Source organism: Cariama cristata, unplaced genomic scaffold (assembly GCF_000690535.1).
Source record: "Cariama cristata isolate BGI_N322 unplaced genomic scaffold, ASM69053v1 scaffold3969, whole genome shotgun sequence".
Taxonomy (NCBI): Eukaryota; Metazoa; Chordata; class Aves; order Cariamiformes; family Cariamidae; genus Cariama; species Cariama cristata.
Window position 1 is genome coordinate 69475 of NW_009637291.1, and position 22083 is coordinate 91557.

The 22083-nt window shown below is 38.4% G+C and overlaps 1 protein-coding gene across 1 annotated transcript in view; it reads left to right on the forward strand.

The window, feature by feature from the left end:
• The window catches only part of CPED1 (cadherin-like and PC-esterase domain containing 1), a 108573-nt gene that overhangs the window by 63028 nt on the left and 23462 nt on the right, over positions 1 to 22083 (forward strand). The window contains 1 exon segment of the mRNA XM_009708254.1: positions 19980 to 20097. Coding sequence (XP_009706556.1) covers positions 19980 to 20097 — 118 coding nt within the window.

Below are 22083 nucleotides of genomic sequence, written 5' to 3' on the forward strand. Positions count from 1 at the left end.
GTATGTTCTTTGACTGCTTCTGCTACAGATTGTGAAAGAAATTGCTGTATATTGTGCCCATTAAGTTTTGTATTTGGTTTGCTGTAGAAAAAATATTAACAGTATCTTCTGCTACCTACTCTTTTGACAGTAGGAGAGGTGAGGACAGTAGTGTGGATTCCCTCTGTGCTTTATAGCAGACTTAAAAGAAATTTGTTTGATGATGAGTTATCAGAGAGCTGGCATGGTACCTGAAGAGCTACTGTGTGCAGTTCTAAAGGGTGCTCTGGTAATTGATGGCTTGTGTTGACCTTCTGTACCAAACGTTTTGCACGGTCCCTGCTCGCTGCAAAAATGAAAATATGGCAGTGGGATGGAAGGGAAAGCCTTCTGTGACCTGAGAAGTTTTCTCAGTCTGTACACTGTGGATGGGATCCATCTTACCTGAGTTCTGTTTTCAACAACGTAGAGCTCTACAGCTGAGCTTGTTCCTTTGGATGCCTTTCTAATCAACTGGGAAAAATCAGCAGTTTTAAGGCACGGCTCAGCTGATCTGTTTTGAATATCTATTTTAGTTGTCTGAAAGGCTTAGCTGTAAAGATGTAGTGTCTGTGTTTCAGCTGTTTATATTTGAGCAGACGAAACCTATCCTGTGTAACTTGCATCCCAAGCAATCCTGATAAAATATGTGTGACAACTCCTGCATGCAAAGTTACATGTGTCTGTGTTCACAGGAGGTAGGGAATGTGGTGCAAACTCCTTTGGCAGGATATTAGTTGCACCCACTAGCACACAAGATACATGTAGTTCAAACCTGCTGTCATAACTGTGGTCCTACTTTGTGACTACTGAGTATCTGAAGACAGATATGATGTTCAGAATTTAAAGACTTGCGGCGTGCTGCATATTCTGTATACTTCAGCAGAATGTATTTCAGCAGAATGAAAGCATATGTTCCTAAATGATTTGACCTGTGTCAGATCTGACCCACTGAAAACACCTAAAACTCTTACGAATACAGGGTCAAGTCATTATAGAGGTAATGTGATTTTTGCATAAAGGTTTGTTTTGGAAAAGGACGTGAAAGAAGAGAAAAGGGGAAAAAAAGATGACTGGTGATGAAGGAAATTGAACAGCAAAACCACTTTTCCCATAATAATTTTATTTGAAAGTATAAATTTGTGGGTTTTTTTTTTTTACTTTTTCTTTATATGCCTTGAGGCTTTACTCTTCATCCAGGGTTTTATCATCTGTTAGGAATGCAATTTATAATTTAAATAAACAATAGAGAAATAAACCCACTAGTGATAAGACTGAAGGCTCTGTCTTTAGTCTCTATGAAATAAAAATTCAAAGCATTCACCCCTCACCTTATGAAGTTACAAAGCTTTGCTCCAGTCACATACTTTTGTGACTGTTCCCTACCTTTAGGTGTGAAAGACATTATTACTTGTTCAAAAACAGTTGAAATAGAAAAGCTGATATGTAAATATTGTGATTTGCTTTTATTATTTTGTAATAGAATAATATGAACAGCACAGCAAATTAACATATGGTATAGAGGTTCAAAAATAGCACCTTTTTTTTTTTTTTCCATTTTTTTGAGTTCTCAAGTCCCAGCCTGCCAGTCTGGGCTCTTTCAGAAGTGTTCCTTAACCTATAAATACCAAGCTTGAAAGGAGGTAAGGACCATCTGGAAAAGTCTTCTTCCTGGAAGAAGAAAGAAATGGATGATGTCTAGGTCTTAAGGGTAGGTGTCTGTCAAGCTGGAAAGAGCACATCATACACTTAATTTTGGATGTGGTTTTAACCTTCTGACTTGCTGAACAAGTACTGGACTTTAAGAAGCTTGGAAACTTCATTAGTAGTGATAAGGACCTGGATTAATTCCATTCCTCTTGATAGGATCATTGGCTTTGCATTAACTCTTCATGGGAGCATCTGTAAGTTCCCTCTGTGGCAAATGGGCACTATTCTGGTTCCTCCAGAAGGCTATCAACTTTGGCATGATCCAAATCAATTTCTGGAGCTGCTACTCTCTATTCTTTGACTAAAGATGGCTTCAGCTGCTGTCTTGTAACTTACAGGACACCTTTAAGGAGGAATATGGGACAAAAGATCAATTTACATGCCAAGATATGAAAGATAAAATACTCCTGTGTCAACAGCTAGCCTCTGTCATAAAATGTTATAGTTAAAAAGTTTGGGACAACTTTGGATTTCATCGTCATCCTAAATATGTCCATATTTCACCCAGTTCCCTATATCTGTAGTGTGTTTGAAGACTTGCTGAACAAAATGGAGAGAGGTGTTCATCCCTATCCAAATCTAGGCATCTCTCTCAGATGCCTAAGGTAGAGCGTTAGTCCCTCAGAGTCCTCAGTAAAGTGAAGGCAATCCTCCAGGGAGTGAGTTGGAGAGCCTAACCCATGCCATCCAGACATTACAGAAGACAGCTCTTCTTGAAGTCAATAGCAACCCTATTCTTCCCCTTCTCAAGGATCAGAGATCATGATCACTTTTAAAACCCCAAGTATCATTTAGGTGATGATGAGGAAAAAGACATTTGCTGAGCTTGTACTCTGCCTTTCCACAACTTTTGCAAACTGTCTTGCAGCTTCAGAAAAGACCTGTGTGTTTCCTGGGTATTATCTGTGAAAGGGAGCTCTTGCGATAAAGATACTATGGAAAGAAGGCTCTGTGCCTGTCACACCAGCAATTGCAGGAATTGAAGTGGTTGTTCCTGTGCGATGCTGAGTATTTTGTTCTCAACCCAACAAAGTACTGATAGGAGTGTTTAACCTTAAACCTGCGAACCTAAAGCAGGATGATGTGAACAGGAGATATGCATGTGCTTAGCAAGAATGGGATGTTACCCTGCCTGCTTGCTCCATCTCCTACCACAGAACTGGGAATTTTTGTCACATCTCATCTCTCTGTCCTGCTAAGGGATTCACAGCTATTAAACCATGGAAATACCGTTATTTAGTTACTCCTTATAAGAAAGAGATGATTGTCTGGAGCAAGCAGTTCTGGGGAGTAAAAAGACAGTCAAAGAGCCTCCCTCTGTTACCTGCACAGCTGCCACACCTAGCTTTCCATGCACAGGTCGTTGAGTAATTTACTGGGCTGTGTTTTAAGATGAAGAGAAATATTTTTGTTCGATACTCTTATTGTTTAGGACACTTTGGTTGTAGCGACTGATTGCTAAGCCCTTTGCTGTAACTGCAGATATGTTTGCAATGGATTTTTCCTAATTTGTGTTTTTGTAATGTTTCGTGCTATTGCTAGTGTCTAATAAATTGCATTTGGTGTCATACTACACAACTCAGAAAACTACTATGAAATATTTGCAAAGGTTGTTCTGCAAATGGAGCTACCATGTCCGTTCCCCTAATGAAGCAGGCAGAAGTTGATATAAATGAATACATGTTTTGAGTTCTGTATTGCTAAAAATATCTTGTCTTTGTAGACCAGAACTGTGAGTGATAACCAGAGTTAACTGTAAACTCCAAGTAAGTGCTAAATTACAGCTCCTTGTTTAGTTGAAGCTGCAAATTATCTAAGTAGGAGTTAAAATACTAGGAACATCAAATAGGTGACTTGCCAAACTTGCAGTCATTCATATAAAACTTCATTACAACAAGTATAGTGCAGCTAGTTAAATTAGGAATTCTATTTACAGGTCATAGTCAAAAGATTTTTATTGGGTGGTTTTTCAGTCTATGAAACAGTTGCTTAAAGTGGAGCAGAATCCCCATGCCAGATGAACCCCTACTTTACAGTTAGTCTCTGCTTATTCCACTGAAGATTTTTTACTTAAACCACTAACTGAACTCCCATCAATCAGTACATAAAGGATTTGAACTTGCATCTCCTACATCTCAACACTACTCATTAGTCTCTTAGAGATTACAGAGATCTCTTAGCTTTGTTTGCCACTGGGCTTAGGCTGGCATATAAATTCCCAGAATATTTACTAATAAGACTCTGAAAATTAGAGGAATACCTGCTTCTAACTTGAATCTCAGCACCGTCAGGTCACAGGTGGTTGTGTGCCTGCCAAGCTACAGCATAAAAAGCCCTTAGGGCACATTTGGCCTGCAGCACTTGCCTTCTGAGGAGAGGCTCAAGGAGATGGTCTTTTTTAACCCAGACTGCAGAAGGTTTCAGGGAGAGTTAATAGCAGCCTCGCTATCTAAGAGGAGATTGCCAAGAAGAGGGAGCCAGGTTCTTTATGAAAGAGGTGCACAGCAGAATAAAAACCGATGGTCATGAATTGAAACAGGGCAGTTTCTGGCTGGGAACATGTAAGGGAACATTTCTCACTTTGAGGACAGTCAAGTGATGCAGACTGCAGAGTGGGGTTGTGCAGGCTCCATCCTTAGAGGTTTTCAAGACCAGAATAGACAAAGCAACCTGATCTGATCTCATAGCTGAGTCTGTGTGGAGCAAAAGGTTAGATTAGAGACCTCCTGAGGTTCTTTCCAACTGGAATGATTTTGTGACTCTCTGATTCTGTGAACTGTAGGGAAGAAGATGCACATTTTCGAGAGGTATAAAACAAATCAGATGTGCTCTTTGACTGTGGCAAATCATTATGGTGTGAAAGATTCAGAGCTATATATGTTAGTTTATATTAATGATTAGAAGTGCCTTTTCATTTTGAAATTCCATCATTTCACATCTGAAGTAACTAACATGATTTACAAAATATGAAGAGTGTTTCAACTGTAACATATAAAACACAGATGAACATACCACAGCCTCAAGGTAACCCATTTCTTGCTTTATAAGCCAGAAATATTTGTGGGTGTATCATAATGTTCCAGAGCGCTACACTGTGCAAACAGATCTCTGGTCTTAGTTAACAGATGTGGAGCAAAAACATGTGGTCAGGCAACCCCCTTAAACACCGCACATGTGGATGTTGCAAGTGGCAATTTATTCCAGATAAAATCACTGTAAAGTTCTGATCAGCATGCTTTTGCTCCAGTTGTCATTTTTCTGACAGTATTCATGATTTGGCATGGATTTTTTTTTGATACCATTACTGTGTGAGGAAATCTTCGGATAAGGAGCTTGTACCTCAGAAAAGGAGGACAAGTAGATCTGAAGAGTTGTTCTCTTGGAAAAAACTTCTGTATGTGAGCTGTATCTGGTAGGGTACGAAAATCAATATTCAAGGAACTTACACCTTACGTTAGCTCCTGGCATTTGAGGCATTCACTATTAAGCATTGTGAAGGGATAGAGATTACTTTTGGAACTCACTGTATTTGCTGTGGAGAGGTACTCATTAGCCTTGTGGACCTTTGAAATAATTGCACTCAACAGCTGCCGCTGAGGTCAATCAGAAGAGAGGAAAAAAATATCTTGGGAAATGTCCAACTTCTTGTAAAAACTGGTTATGAACGGCACGCTGCCAGTGGACCACCAGCACTCATAAATAATGATAGCACCTCTTTCGTTTGGCTTTAACTCAGAGTGAACTTCACAACTTCAGTCAGTTACTGGAGGGTGAGAAAGGCAGAAGAGGACTGAGACAGCTTTTACTTTACAAGCAACACCTTACGGCACATCCGAGTCTCAGTGACATGAAGCTTCGCTTTTGCACTCTGATACACTGAAGGGGTTTATACTGTTTTACCAGGAGAAAGCAGAATCATCCCCAAGCCATTGAACTTGGCAATGTGAAGGCCATTTGGAGCCTCTGTGTGTCTGGGTTTTCATAGCTGCGTTGAGGTCATTTGTTGGACCTGCATACCTTTTCATTCCCAAGTACGCTAGACACCAAAGTTCATCAACCTAGCAGAAGGAGGTTATTTAATCACCATAATCTCTGTGTGGTGGTCTGTTAAGATCAGTCTTTGTATGGACATTTTGCAGTGCAAAATGGTAAGTTAAAGTTCATCTTCTACATGTTTTCTTTTCAGTTCGCTCTATAAAAATCGTGATGCAGTGCGTTCAGACTAGCAGCTGATCTTGAGGTGTCTCTTCCTATGTTATTCTTTCAACACAACAGAAGGCAGGTTTAATATTGCAAAATAGAGGCATTTCAGAGTATTTCCAAGTATTTTTTAGCAATTGCAAACAATTATTTAAGCAATTCTATTCAGTTGTCATAACATGGCACATCTAGACAGCCATGTGCCTTAAGAAAATAATTTACTGTTCATTTAATCCATATCCTTCTCTTTTTTCTTTCCCCTTTCTGACGTTCCTTCAAGCTTTCTTTCTCTCTTTCCCATGTTGGTAATATGGAAAAATAATTGAAAAGAAATAAGAAGTTATGGAACATGAATATTTTTCTAGAAGTATCCTCCCCTGATTCAGTCATGCAGGACTGCCATTTTTATGAGCAAAAGGGGTATTGGCAGCTGAAGGGTAAAGATCAGTGTGGTATAATCAGCACAGCAAGATTACTCCACATCTGGGTATTTCTGTAAAAAAAGCCTGTAAAGTTTATACAGTCTCTGATGTTGTCAAATGATAAAAAGGCTGTAGAAAGGATGTGGAAGGAGGGAATTAAAAAGAAGTAAAAGCAAGATGACAACCTTGCACTAATACTTAATTTAACCTTTGTTGAATTACTGTCATGTATCTAATATAGATTACAGTATACAGTATATAATGGTATGCTGGGATAGATCCCTTCCGTTATCTCAGTCCTTTTATCTGTAGAACATCCTTTAAGTCTGATTCGAACTGGAAGTATTTTCATTTTTTGCAACAGCCAAGCCTGCCGCAAGGCCAGGGTCTCAGAGACCACAGTAAGTTCTGGCAGCCCTTTGCCACACGGAAAAGAGCTCGCCCTGGAGGGAATCTGCACTGTGTGTTTGGTTCAAGATTTGTAGGAGTTTTGCTGAGTTACTGCTGGGCAAACACTCTGAGTAAAATTCCTGTTGTAAGATAACCAGTATCTTACCGAGGAAGAGTAGGAAGATGAAAAATAGCTGGTTAACGACTAGGAGTATGGGCAGACCAAGAGCAATCCATCAGCAAGGTTGTTCATCTGTCTAGGGAAAAATATTGAAACAATAAGATAATATTCAGTCCATGGTTTTTAGAGCTGCTCAGGGGGCATTGCCTGTAATCAAATAATCCTATCAGTCAGAAAAACAGTGTGAGTTATAATGTGGGAGGGTTTGCTGTGGGATGTGAATGTATCCGTGCCTACTTCACTGAAGGAAAAAACTTGTTCTACATCTCCAGAAACCTGAATTTACAGCAATTCATTTTATTAGCGGACACAAGAAAGTTAAACACAAAACACCTCATAGGCTGACTCAAAATACATACAAAAGGTGGAGGAGTCCTTAGCTCTATACAGAGTTATTTCTTTGAAGTGCTGAACCTTGACGACTGTAGGTTGGGTCACCGCCTGGGCCTGAAACATTGCCCAGATCCAAGTGTAACCTTGGTGCATGCAAGAAAAGCAGTAGTTAACGTGTTTCTGACATTTGGGGGGACCAGCCTGAGTCACTTCAATTCAGTTATGTTCATAGTGCTGCACCAGGTGCATTATCTGCCTCCCCATTGCTCCCCAGACCTGAAGTGAATCACATAAATCTACCAGATGTCTGTCTTAGGGAGAGTAAATTGCTGTATAAAACTGTGTGTAGGTCAGGGGAACTTAGGTGATTAACAAACTGTAATTAACTGCCTTAATACATTGTTGAGGGAGCCTAAATTTCGATTTTTAAGTGTTTTTTTTTTTTTTTCTGTTCCCACTGTGCTCCATCTCTGTGCTAATGTGATCTCAGTATTGACCAAAGCAAGGCTTCAGCCGAGCATCACTTATCATGCCTTGTGCAGTAGAATAAACATCGTCACTAAGCACATTATTCAGTTTTCAGAAGTAATTAGTCGGTTTTTGTGAGTGGGGCCTTGTTCAACTAGTGGCTGCTTGATGACTTTAGCTGAATGGAAAGGACGTGCAGTAGTAAATTACTGCAAGCAGGCTGTTGGAGAAAGCGGGGCGAATTCTGACTTCAGTCTGCTCATTTGGCACTAACTGCATGCAATCTGTTTCTGTCCATGTGTGAAAGCTACCTGCATGCAGTCTGCTGCTCAGTAAGCCATCAAGCTATAAGGAGACTGCATTTTCAGTCTGCTATGCACCAGAAGGCAAACCTTTAATCAGTATCTTTTGAAAAAGATCATGATTAATAAAAAATCCGTGAAATTCACTTCTGTGACTATAGCAGTAAGCATGCTGCAAATTCATTAGAGTCAATTTTGACCTGATTATAGGTTAGAAAATAAATTACTACATGGCCAGATTTGTAGGTGTTCTAGGAAAACAAATTTGCCTGTCTTACTCCTGTCTCCCAGCTGTGTATATTAAATGAGTATCTGGGGATATGTAAAATTTAGTGCTGGACATAGCTATTAGACAGCAAGGAAAATATCCTAACTCAAAGGTTCTTTTGAACAAAATATGTATTGATTTTCAAAGGCAAATCAGTCCTTCATTACTTCGTTCTTTTCATGGTAACCCACAGTGTGATAAAAGGGAAGTATAAATGATAACCAGATACTGTCTATAAATACATTTATCTTTTCTGTTTTGATACAGTCTTCATTGTGTGCATTGTCCAAGAAACTTTAATCTCGAATGATGTTGACTGATTTCCTTTTAAGTATTGTATTTTTACTGAAACTTTTAACTGAAGAGGAAGAAAGGAGAAAAAAACCACACCACTTCTTAACTCTTCGCATTCTCTCACTCTCTTTCATACATATAGAACAAAAGTCATGGTCTTCCCTTCTGCACTACTGTAGACTTATACAGCACCTTCTGAATACAAGTAGCTTCGATTTGACTTATGGATAGTGTGGAATGGAGACCTATCCATGCACTGTCCATCTGTCCTGGACATTTGCACAGAGGCTTTCTCTAGTGTCATTTACACATTCTTAGTTTTAGCCCTTACATTTCTTTGTGTATGCAACAAGGGTCTAAACTTTACATCGGTAATAGATTTTTCATAAAATATTTGCTGGTTACATTTAGAAAGATTTCTGTAAATGCACTCTTTCTACAAATATACCCTCTCAAGATCTTTGAACCTGTCTCTTGATTCACTTAATCAAACAGCCTCATGTCTTAATAAGAGAATGGTCTGATATTTGGCCAGAAAATCCTCAGACATGCACCCTTTATCAGAGATGGACCCTTCATTGAAGGCCACTTTAAAACCAGAGCCAAATACAGAAGACTCAGGCTACTGCTTGTGGGGCTACCAGCCACTGTGTCCTGCCTCCCACTGAGCTGCTGGGAAAGCGCAAGGTGTTGGGGATCATCCCGGCCCAGAATGGGGGCTTTGCAGCCAACGCACATCTATTTCACATGCCTCTTTTCTTCTCAGCACCTTTCAGGTGCGGAGCAGTAGTCACTGAGGTGGCCTTCCACAAAATGGACATCCCCAGGCTCAGGGCTGGCCCAATGGCACACCCCTGTGTCCTTCTGACTGTCTATACCTGTGTGATATTTTTTGGTGCAGATTGAGTATTGAACAGACAAACCATCTGTGCCACTCTCACTGGAGAGCAAGCATAGGTCCTTTCGCCAGGGGTATTGCTTTTTTGAAGAAGAGGATGTTCGGCTCCTGGGAGTTGACTTGAACAACTCGGGTGTTCCAGCACAACTGCTCTCAGGATCTGGCCCTGTGTGTTCCCTGGGACACCATGAAAGACAGCCAACATCAAAGCGCATGGTTGCATGAAGCTGACTGTGGGCTCGGGCTCTTCAGACATGTGCATCAGTGCAGACTCTAAATATGCAAAGGGAAATACCTCCTGTTGTCCACCAGATACAAGCGTGCTTTCCATTAGAGTGAAGCCTCCACACATATGTAAACTCTGTCTTTACATGAAAGGCAGGAACTTGCTGGGTTTTTTGGCATTGTCTGGGAAAACAGTTTCAGAAGTCTTCTACGGGGTGTTTCTGAGCCTGCATTAGTGGCTTCCTCAGTGTTCCCCAAACCATGCTTGGCTCTGATGTGTATTCCAAAACCTAGTACACCACGGACAACGATTTCTGTATAAAACAGTGTGTGTACTAATTCCTTAAACAAAAACCATTTTAATTCATCCTGCAGCCAACAGAACATAAATAAAGTAATAAGCTTTCTGGCTTTTTTAACAAATATATTTAGTCTATTTATTTATTATTTCCTTAGCTTTGTTTTAGTCTGCTTTCCCAAGATAACAAAACCCTTGAAATCTTGCTGTCAGTCCATCCATGGCTCACTAATACCTTTCCAATCCTTTGGGCCAATTTAAACTCAATTTAGACTAAGAAAGGAAATCCCGATGTTCCTTTTTTTTTTTTTTTTTTTTTTTTTTTAATGGGAAAAAGAAAGCAAAATCATTGTGCCTATTGAACTGGACTTGCAGAACTTAGTTCTTTTGCATTCTGTTTGGCAGTCACCAGCTTGCTATTCATCGTGAACATTTTGCTAAAAAAAAATCAGTATTACATTCCTTTTTTGGTGTTCAGGGGATGTGCAGGAGAATCCAGGGCAATCAGTTAGGAAGAAAGAGATTTAAGCATCCTGAGGCCTAGGGAAACGCACCATGTCCAAGAAGTGTAACTAGACTCCTTATTCACTGTGTAGGGAGTGTTAGTGAAGTAAAGCTTGCAGAGAAAAGTTTAATATTTTTTTTTAGTAGAGCACCTGATACAACCAGGGGAAGAAAGCACACACACAAAAGTGTCTGAGTACAACCCTTCTTTAAATTTGAAATAGAAGAGTTCAGCTTGTAAAAATAGGATTCTACACAAGCCAGCACAGTGATTAGGGAGTCAGATATATTGCCCCACACAAAATCATACGGAAAGGAATGTATCTGAAGTGTACCTCTCTTTGGGAGTTACACATCCAGTCTTGGGTTACAGGAGAGCCTGTCCTCCACTTTGAATTGCCACGTGCTCTCTCAGGGAGCTAAGTACCCACTTCAGTCCGTCCTTTTTCACATAACAGTTAACAGGGAGCCTGGTGGTGCTCCCTCCATCCAGTTTCACCCTACCTTCTTTGCAGAGATCTAGCCCATGGGCGGAGCAGGTTCAAGGCTCTTTACAAGTCTGTATTTAGTTGTATGCACAAAGCAAATGCAGACAGCTTTGTTGGGAGAGACTGAGACAGAACTGCCCGGAATAGCCGATAGCCCACTGACTGCAAGGAAGACATTGGGAGCCTAACCTGAATTGTCTGCTGCAAATCAGTTAAAACAGTAACTTTAAACTGTATTTGCTATATCACAGGGAAATGTTCTACCAGGGAAATACCAGTTAATGCTTTGTGCACCGCACCGTCTCAGTGGCATGTCCTGAGAACACCTATCTGGTCAAGCACTGTTGCCAAAGGGATTTTTGAACCCTGTTAGGGTTAAAGGGGCTGGCCAACATAGCTCTGCTGAGCGGTGGGTGGTTTTGCCTGTGCCCACTAGAAGAGACTTAGGCACTTAGGATGGTGGCAACTGAGTGAGGGTCTTGAGATGATACATTACAGGTGTGAGTAGTGTTGGATGGAGCTCCAAGTCATCTGCCCAAGGTGATACAGAAGATAAGAGGCAGAGTTGTGAACTGGACCCAAAACATCCTAAATCTTTCCTTGGAATCTTAACCTCAGTATGCCATAAGCCCTAAGTAAAGTTAGTAGATGTTCTTGCAAGGTCTGCCGGATTTTGTGCTAAAACTGAGAAGGAAGTACTTTTGGTACAGTACACCCTGAAACACTGTGTTCAAATCTGCAAGCCTTGCTTGCTTGTGAAAAGCCGCTTTAACAGTAGCTTTAGCAGATGTATAGCTCACTGGACCGAGTCCTTGGCTAACATCTGTTTTTTCAATGCATTGCATTCATTGTCAGAGTGTTTCAATTTCAGAATTCATGAATGAACAGTAATGCTTTTCAACTCATCCTTTCTCTCATAGCATTTCATACTCTCTGGATGTAGTGATAGCTGTTCAGTCTGAGAAGTTCCGCTATGTTTGTTGTGGCTGTGATACAAAGGTCTTAGTCTAAAATCAAAGGGACAAGGCTAGAGCTAAAGTGCTTCTTGCACATAGGAAGGTGTAGAATATAGATCTCTCTGCAATGAGAACTGTGAATGTCATATATCCTGAGCATGGGAGAGTAGAAAAGAATGTTCCTTAAAAATATCCACAAGGCTGTGGAATTTCCCAGCTAATATAGTACGTTTTTTACCTAATTACCACGGAAAACAGTCAGGGCCACATCAGCACTTTATTGAGAGACAACCATAAATACCTAATAATTCCTTTGGTTATCACACAAAACATTTACTTCTTGCACTGTCAAAGGACATGGTTTTCTCAAGCTATCCCCCATTTTCAGATAGTGCATTTGGCAAAATTCAAGTCAATTCACATTCAGAGCTTGCCCTGGGAAAAGACAGGGGGAAAGAGGAGGACTAAGTGGGAATCCAAAACTGATGCAGCTCTTAAAGTCTCCAGGTCTCACTTTTTAAACTAAAAAATGACTAGAACCTAAAATAGCAAAATGTGTCTCTTTATCTGCTATTCCTTGTTCCCATTTTATCTTCATTTTGAGGGAGGAAGAAACACTACATTCTTTTCATTCCTTCTTTTCTTGCTTTGTGTTTTTAGTTTATAAAGCATACAAGCTGGAAATCGTCACTGTTACTGCTTGGGAAAAATATCATTAGTTGCATTAGGAAAACATGTTTGCTAAGAAAGCAGTTGAAAAATCCATACAGATGTTAGGTTCAAATATTGATGTTAGCTTCAAATATTGAAAAAAAAAAAAAAAGCTGTAATTATCTTTAGGTACAGTTTGAAATATTTTCCAAAATTTACGTTTGCAATATTTTTTTCTTAATGGAGCTGGATTTCACTTTTAGCTGTCTTCAACTAATCCTGCTGCATCTCTGAGCTGTTCAGAATCATAATTCACAAGTCTCTGCTAGATTTAGAGTCATGCTTCATAGCCCTCATGTTAATATTTTTGTTCTGTGGTTCACAAATGCAGAACTTTGAACTACTGACTATTTGGGAGCAGGAAGGCAGATAGAGCATCTGCCTGACATCATGTGTAGTATTAAACATGATGTAAAATTGAATTGAATCAAAGTCCTTTATAGATTGAAAGGATTCTTTTGTATTCTCCACACACATAAAAGATATAAAAATAGTAGTATGAAACTTGCAATATTTTTTCTTTATAAGTTGTCCTTATTTCTCAAACAGTTTCATAGCTTCCTATGAGGTTAGCATTCTCAATGCAGAGGAAACCACTTTGCATCTGCTCTAGTGTCAGGATAAAATTTATTTGTCCATATAATCTGTATGCGCTTTGAGGCAGTTGTCTTTACGAGAGGCACCTACTGGGATTTTCAAAAGCTTTTTAGCAGATAGTAAAGATATTGTGTAGATATGACATTCTTCTGTCACTGGTTAAAGCATGTAATATTAATCCCAAGAAAATTTTCTGTGCAGAAGTTTGTGATTGAGAGAAAAATCCTGCAATTCATGGTATGCTTGTATTCTTAAGACAAAATAATAAGAATTATAGCAGCAACATGAATAGCACTAGTAAGAACTTGAAAGCCATTGAGACTGACGGCTGCACTTTGTCCACATTTCAAACTATTCTCTGATGTCTCCACCATGCCTTGACAATATGGCCAGTATCGCAGCTTTTCATACCATTCCCAGTCTCCTGCTGATGTCTGTGCGCTGCATGTTCCAACCCTGCAAGTGCCCAGACTCCTTTCCTAAAGTGTTTTTATGGCCCCTACCAGATCCATGTGGAACTGAGCATCTCATAGTCTTTTAATGTGTTTTTTGTGACAGTGCCTTTGGGGTCATTCGGGAAATGCTATCCCATTTTTGCAGATGGAACACATTAGGTTCCTTTCAAAACACAGTGGTGGCAGCTTCCTTTAAAACATAGCTGCAACACACGGATACATCACCCCATCAACTCAACCCATTAATCCTATATTCTCTCTTTAATGGATCTGTGTGTCTTTTGATGTAGGCAATGTCTTCATCTATGTCTTAGACAGTGCTTGATGAAGAATAATAGTAATTGTTTCCCAGCCAAAAGCGGGAGTGAACTGAAATTTCTTGGGAGACTGCCTCTCTCCTTGTGAGAGCCTTCTAGACCTATTTTGTACACCCATGAGTTTCACTTCAATCTAGTTAATTTGGGTGTTGAACTGAACCAGCCTGAACCTCTGAATCTTTGGAGGTTCATCTGTCACTGAATAATAGAGCCGGACAGAGGGAGACGGTTGAATAGAAGTCAATATGCCAACTGTTCCTTCATTTATTACTGCCATATTAATAAAGTTGATAGAGTGGAACTAATCCATCTGCTCGCAATTTATTCCCTAGCAATAGGATACAATTTCACTGTTTCATGAGCTCACTCTTTGACTAATTTTATTAGAATTCCTTCCATAGCATCATTTCTAATCACTTTTCATCCAGTTTTAGTTATTTGTAAAATAGTAGAAAAAGATAGACTAAAGAGACATGAAAGGATTTCTTGAGAAACGGGTTAGCTTAAATAGAACCAGATCAAATAAAGTTAAGTCAGCAAGCCTACAGAGGCCAACAGAAAAGTGTTCAAAATTATTTCTTTCACAGGAAGCTTTGTTTCTTCAGGTCTAAAATGCAGAGAGTCAAAAGAAATAAGGCAGCCCCGGCAGCATCGTAAGATGAGGCAGGACTGCGGGGCCTTAGGAGAGGTGGCTGGGTGACCTGCCCGGCTGGTGGGCAGCGCTGGCCAAAGGACTGCAGGCTCAGAGCTCGATGGATGGAGAGGTCTCCTCCCTTCTTTGCCAAGAGCTAGTGAATGAGGTTGATCTCATCCAGTAGTTCCCAGACACGTGTGGGTTCTGGATGTTAAAAAGACAGGGGATTTTGGCTATATGTTGGTTGTATGCAATGCTAAAATGAATTCCTGTGAGCTTAGTTATATTTCTCTTGCTGTTTAGTTTAAAACATTCTGGTACACTGATCCTTTATTAGTCTGGTAGGGATATCATCTTCAATGATTTGGGCTGGACGCAATTTCAGACATGTGTACCTAAGCAGAAATTACCATTTTTTCAAAATATTGAGTCCACCATTCCAATTGATTGCCAGGGGTTTTAACAGAAATGCAAGAAGGACTTTTACTGAGAAAGCTGAGTGTAGCGCCTAGATACAGGCACCCTGGGTGGGAGTTTCTAAAGCATTCAGTTCATTAACGTAAGACTACTTCCACTGAAAATGATAGTTTTAGCAACAGCTTTGAATGGACAGAGTAGAGCTATTCTAGAAAAATTCTGAAAATCCTACCTTCCTATTTTAAAACGCCTTTTTCAGCTGACAGGTAGCAGCAGCTGTAGATGCTAAAAGTAACTTTTGTTATGTCGTGCTCTGTCATTGCTGGAGCACTGACCGTGCAAATGTACACAGATGGACAATTTGTCCCTATTCGATATGACTTTTCCCTGGAAAGCCATGGCCTTCTTACCTTCTCTCCTTTTAACTGCTTCTAGTTTGGTGGAAGCTTATGGGGTTAGTCTGTAGGCAATTACTGCAATTTCAGAGTAATCATTCTTTCATTAGGGTGGTGGTGGTAAATAGGTACAACAGCAATTAAAAATCCATTAGTAGTTAAGGTAATCTCTTAATGTGAAGCATAACTGCAACTACAATGGTATTATCTATACAACATTGATTCCATGATATTAGCTGCATAAGCGTGGATCATCTTCATAATGCTTTGGTTCTCTCTCTCTCTCACACATCTGTATGATTTTGAAACTGGTATTTTTTTTTTAATATTTATGTACACCTGAGTGAAACTATGTATGTATATGTGTATGCATATGCATAAGCATAAGTATATAATTGAAAGGAAATACGGTGCGGTTATTGAAAGCTGAGCTAAACAAATTATATTTTTATATCATGTATTATTAAATCAGGCACTTAGACTATAAATAAACAAAATAACATATTCATTAATAGCTCCTAATTAAGAATTTAAGAAAACTGTAAAGTAGCAGGCTCAAAAATCTGTGTGATCTCTTAAAGGCTAAAACTTTATGAAGAATCAAGTTCACTCTAGTGTGATATGAGCAGAAAGAATTCTCCTGTCACACAGCAGATGGACCCCAGAAATGTTCACTCTCAAAGTATCAACTGATGTTGACTGAAAGCTATCTAGACATACAGAGGAAAGCTTTATTCCTCTTTTATTTGCTAGCGTCCAGAAAACCTTCTGTAAACATAAAAGAAAGTTTACTAACAAAATACAAAATCAGTCTTATAAAGAGTTGATTCTAATTGTGCACTGAAGTACGTAATGCAGGGGAATTTTTCTTTTGATTCTAGTCCAGACATTTCAAGGGTCTTTTTATGTCTGCCTTCTAAAAATGAAGGTTTGCAGGGAGAACAGTCACAGAACTAGAGCTATCATTTCAGTTCATGTGTCTGGCTGCCATCTTTGCTATGAGTGATCTTTTGTAAACAAACTTAAGATCACACGATGTTTCATCTTTGGGCAATGCAAGAAGGATGTCATGTCACTGCAGCACCTGAAGAAAACTTTAAAAAAATCTGCCAGTGGTTAGAAAAGCCCTTAATTTGCCGTACATTGGTGGAACCGCAGTAAATCTGTAGCTGCCACATTTTGCACATTATATTAAATATGTCAATGATGGTAGAGGATTGGTCTCCCACAAAAGTAGAGATGAAACAAATAAGGCTTGTTCAGTGATTCACAGTGTCTCATGACCCTATAGGTTTAGATGTGAATTACATATTAAACACAAGTGGTGTCCTTTAAAATTCATGGTATACATACTTTGAAAACACGATGACATCAAAGGGAGTTGATGATGTAGTTTGACCTACATCTTGATTATGATTAGTAGTAAACCAGCCACATGAAACTGTTGTTAATGATACTGTCCAAGGAATGCAATTAAAATCAATTTTTGTTTGCTTAAACACATACCCTGGGCAGAGGTATGAACAAGAAAATCCCTGTTAAGTTATTTTATGGCACTATGTTGAGAGCAATGGCAGCACATTCAGGAATTTCAGGCTTTCTTGTGAAGTCCTGTGCAAATTGTTTTACTGCAAGGTAGGAGCTTTCTGATGTTAATGTTAGTTGAAGTAATACTGCCAAATAGCTGTACAGTATATCCAGACCCAGAGGCTCCAGGACAACATCACAGTTTAGCACTAGAAGATACCGTGCCATTCATTTTGTCCTAACAACTTTCCCTAGTTATAGAGCATTAGGCAGAGGACAACTGTACAAAAGAATCCACACATATCTACCATTTCTCTGACTTTTTGTACACAAAAATTACCTTAACTCTTTGAAGTCAGTGGGAAGAATTTTTTTTTTTTAACTTTTTTTTTTTCCCCACCATGGAATTTAATGAGGTCAGAATAATTGAGACAACTATTTCACTTTGGGTTTTGATTGCATAATCAAGACCCACCAGTATTTACTAAATTCCAGGATACATTCATACCTCCATCTATATCAGTGGCACATATCCTACTAAATGTCAAGATTCACCTTTATTAGAATATTAGGACATAATTGTCATTTGCTGATTGGTCCAGTTTAGGCATAGCATCCTAGATGTAGCATAATTTCATGGAAACAGTGAATGATATTACATGACAGTTGCAAAATTAGGTTAAATATAATTTTAGAAAATAAAAATATAAATCAGCATACTTCAATGAAGAAAAGACCAATGAAATATTTTTTTCTTTGTGGAGAAGTTAAGTTTTATTATTCTTTTTGGTTTCAGGAATACTCCTTCTTGAAATGAATACACTCCAGTAAAAGTGTGTTTCCATTTGTGTAGTTTGTTTGTAACTATTTAGTAGTACTAAGCATATGTAATTCTTTAAAAAGGCAAATTTTGAATTATTGAACATTATCATGACTAATATTCCGTTTAGCCAGAAAGTGCCACAACTGCATTTTTTGTACAATATTTAAAAGTAAAAGCACATTAAGTAACAATTGCCATGGTTAAATTTTCATATTTTCTTCTTTGTCATAAAATGATCTTTCTCACTATTTTAAATGCCAGTTTTATAGCTTTTTGGTTTTGGTGAAAAAAACCCTCATTGTGTTCTGGTGAGCTTATCGCAATACAGAAATGAGGGTGAGGCAGTGAAATATGAGATAGTAGACACTTTTTCGTAAGCTAACACTGACCCCAAAATGCTCTTATCTCCTGATGAAACAACTGGCAATAGCATCAGTTTGGGTGATGCAGTATGGAGAATGAATATTTTTACAAAGTAATTTGAAGAGATATTCATCTGAACTGACGTAGATATGTGCCTCTGAATTGTTCTAAACTCTTGCTACAGTTGAGGGAGAAAGGCATTTTTAGGATGTGATTCATTTTGTCCTGATGTGCACACCTAAAACAGATTAAAAATGTGTCCTAGGAATGCTATTTCTCTGCGGAAATGATAAAGGAAAACTAGAATGAGCAACTCATGCAGCCATATATACTGTAGATATCTAAAATTACCAAAAGAGTTACCAAATGTCACAATGACAAATGCTGTGATGCCATTTATATCATGTCAGTGGATGCTTGAACATTATAGCTGTAAGGTACAAAGTTGATATAACCCGTTACTTAAAATGTAACAGCCCACATGTACTAAAACTTACGCTAAGGAATCACTATTTACCTGGATATTTTGTCTGAAATTTTGGGGAGCTGGCGGCACCTCTGGCCTTCCGTATAGAATAATGTTTAAGTTTCTAAAGGCCAATAACACTTTTCACTTGCAAATTTTAAGACATTTAATTTCAAATTGGTTGATTGCTATTCCAGGTTGTTACTGCTAAATTTTAGGCATCTGGCATTAATTAATTCTCATATATGTTTCTGTCCTTCCATATAGAATAATGTTTAAGTTTTCTAAAAGCCAGTAACACTTTTCACTTGCAAATTTTACGACATTTAATTTCAAATTAGTTGATTGGTATTCCAGGTTGTTACTGTTAATTTTTCAGACATCTGGCATTAATTAATTCTGATATATGTTTCTGCTAATGCCTATAAAATTTATCAGAAATTATTAAAACATGAGAAAGTCGGCTCCTTAGGAAGTGTTTACAGTGTATGCCATTGCATTAGCTATCTCTAGTTCTTTACTACATTGTGTGGATTCAATAACAGTCCATCTTTCTGTATCCAAGCATAAACATAGATAAAATATTTCTGTGTTAATTGTGGGTCTTAGTCAACTCTAACTAGAACATGAAAAAAAGTCAGATTCTTTTCTATGAAGAAAATTAATTAAAAGGTGAATGTTTTTAAACATAAATATGTCCATTATTTATGTTACCCTTATGGTAGTGTCTGAGGTTTACTATGGATTACATCTCAAATGAAGACCCACAAGAAGATTATATTTATAGTTATATTAAATCCTTCCCTTCAGTACCCCTAATAAGTTTTTGTAACCATTCTACTAGCTCAAACATTTTCCCCTTGAAATTTTTCTTTTTTCTTTCTCTTTTCCTTTATGCACCTGTATCTCCTGAAACTAATTTGGGGCATTTCATCACAGAAATGTATTCCATATGACAGCAGATCTGCATACAAAATTGCTAAGGGCAAATAGGCAGAGATTGTACAATAAGTAGAGACAACATGACATTACATGAATGTTATATATATTTGCCTTAATAAATTTTCTTACATCTTTAGCAAATGTAGTATCTTGTGCATTTGCTGTGGATTGGGATAATTTATTACAAAAAAACACTATCTGAATGGAAAAAGGATTCTAAATTTCATATTACAAGTATATATTGAAGAACAAAAAATGAATGAATTGCAGAACCAACCCCAAATAACTTTTTCCTCTTTAAATGTCCTTGAAGAAGATTTCAAAGTCATAGGGATGGGTGCAGTGCTGTCATTTTCACAGATTTCATTTTAATTCAGGACTGTGGTTCTCGAATTCGTCCAGAGGAGTCCTGTGGCTTGCAGCCCCTGTCTCATGAATACCTCTCAGCAATTTCACAGACGATGTTTAAGACCTGTGAAGCTGGAGACACAAAAGGTTTGTACTTAATCCTCTTTCTTCTGAAAATTAACACATGCACCTCACCAAAGTAAAACTAGAAATGTTTCCTCTTTTCTATGGACATGCACTAACACACACAGTAAATTTAACTAATCACTTGTAATAGTTACGGATTTTTAAAATCAGGTTAATTAGTTTATGTGACAATTTTTTAAATAAGTTTCTAATCAGTGATCCACCACTGCTTGTGTTATTGTCATGTAGCCTTTAAAATGCATTGAAATATTTCCATCAAAACCATTTAAAATAAAAATGCTCTAGTTTAAATGGAAGGGATCATCTACTCAAAATAAAAATTAACTTTAGAAAAAGAACACAACATTTTGATCCATTTGAATTTTATATTTCCACTTCTATATTGGAAACACAAAAACAATTTACAATTTCAAACAGTAAAGTATATGTTCTTATATATACTGATACCTTAAAAAACAAAATGGGCAAATCAAACATTGTACAATAACTAATACAATCAAGACATCTCAAGACATTCATGTTTAGGTCACTGCTGCATGAAGATTTATGCAAGTATACTTCAAGAAATCTGAGTAATCCACAGGACTACTCAAGTGAGCAGTCTTATTCATAGCTTAAGTTGTTGCTGGGTTAGACAGTAAGTAATTTTGTTCAATTCTTTGTTAGGCAAATGAAAAATAACCCAACACTCCTGTATGGTCTACTAACATAACTGTATTTTTTATCTTGCCATAGATAGGAGCAGCTTCTCACAGCAGTAAATTTGCACGAACTCATGGAATAATCAATACAAAGTAAAAGGAATGTGGGGACTGCCTGAATGCATCACTTCATGTGAAGCAGAGGCATATATTAATTTTATGTTACAAGAAGGGAATGCACAAAGGAGACACTCTCGTACCTAGCAGCGTGTTTTAATCACACAACAAGTTGTGAATCGTAACGAAGCACAACCCATCCTATGCTACTATATCAGGACACAAGGTTCCTGACTAGAAAGCCCAAACCAAATCCACAGAAGAGTCCTTCTCAGGGAGGCAGTCTGTTTCTCCTGATAAATAACACGCTACTTTTGAATACTGCATCTAGCTAAGTGAAGCTGAGTATAAAATATCTTTTACAGCCTTATTGCAAATAATATACACAATTAAAATGGAAACAAACTTCGGGAGGTGTAGTCTCAAAGGACAAGTGTATTAAACAGGGAAGAATAATTTGTGCTTATAAAGCGAAGATTTACCAAGAGGTGCCTAATGAGCCCAGAACTGGGGTTTGCCATATCTGGCAACAAGTGGCTGTATAGTTTTAATGTACGTCACAGCTTCCAACTGGAACTGGAAAGCATGGGGTTTTGTGGAAAATCATTCCAGATTTGTAACAACCGAATGATATCCCAATCCTGGCAGTGAGTGTTTTCCTAACACATATGGGAGCAATTGCACATTCCCAGCTAAAGCAGCAACATCTCTTTTGCTAAAGTAAGTTAAATTTTCAGAGAGGCCAGGCAATGTCATTTCCTCTCAGAAGAAAACTCAAAACTTCTGCAGAAGTAAGGCCTCATCATTCGCTGTTCTTAAGCCAGGGAACAGCTTAGTTATATAGGGATACTGAGGTACTATCACAGCAAAATGTATCTATGCTGGCAACAGCTTGTCTTTGTGCATCTGTAGGCAGAGTCTGAGGCAGAGCAGCAGAGACAGAGATGAAACTTTAGTTCCTCTGACATTAATGGTAAAACTTAGAAGTCTGCTTTGCAGTTCAGTACAACCACGATTTCATGCCTCATTTCTAGTCCTTTGATGCAGTGCAGAGACAGTAGGTCAGGGTCTAACCAAAGGCAGAACTGGCCTCCTCCTGTCCTAGTCAGCATGGCACTATTCTCTGGAGGAAGCTCAGCATCTTACCAAATATGTACTTAATTTACACCATTTCTTTCTCTGTCTTTTTTGTTTTTAAAAATCAAAAAATACAAATTGGAATATTCAG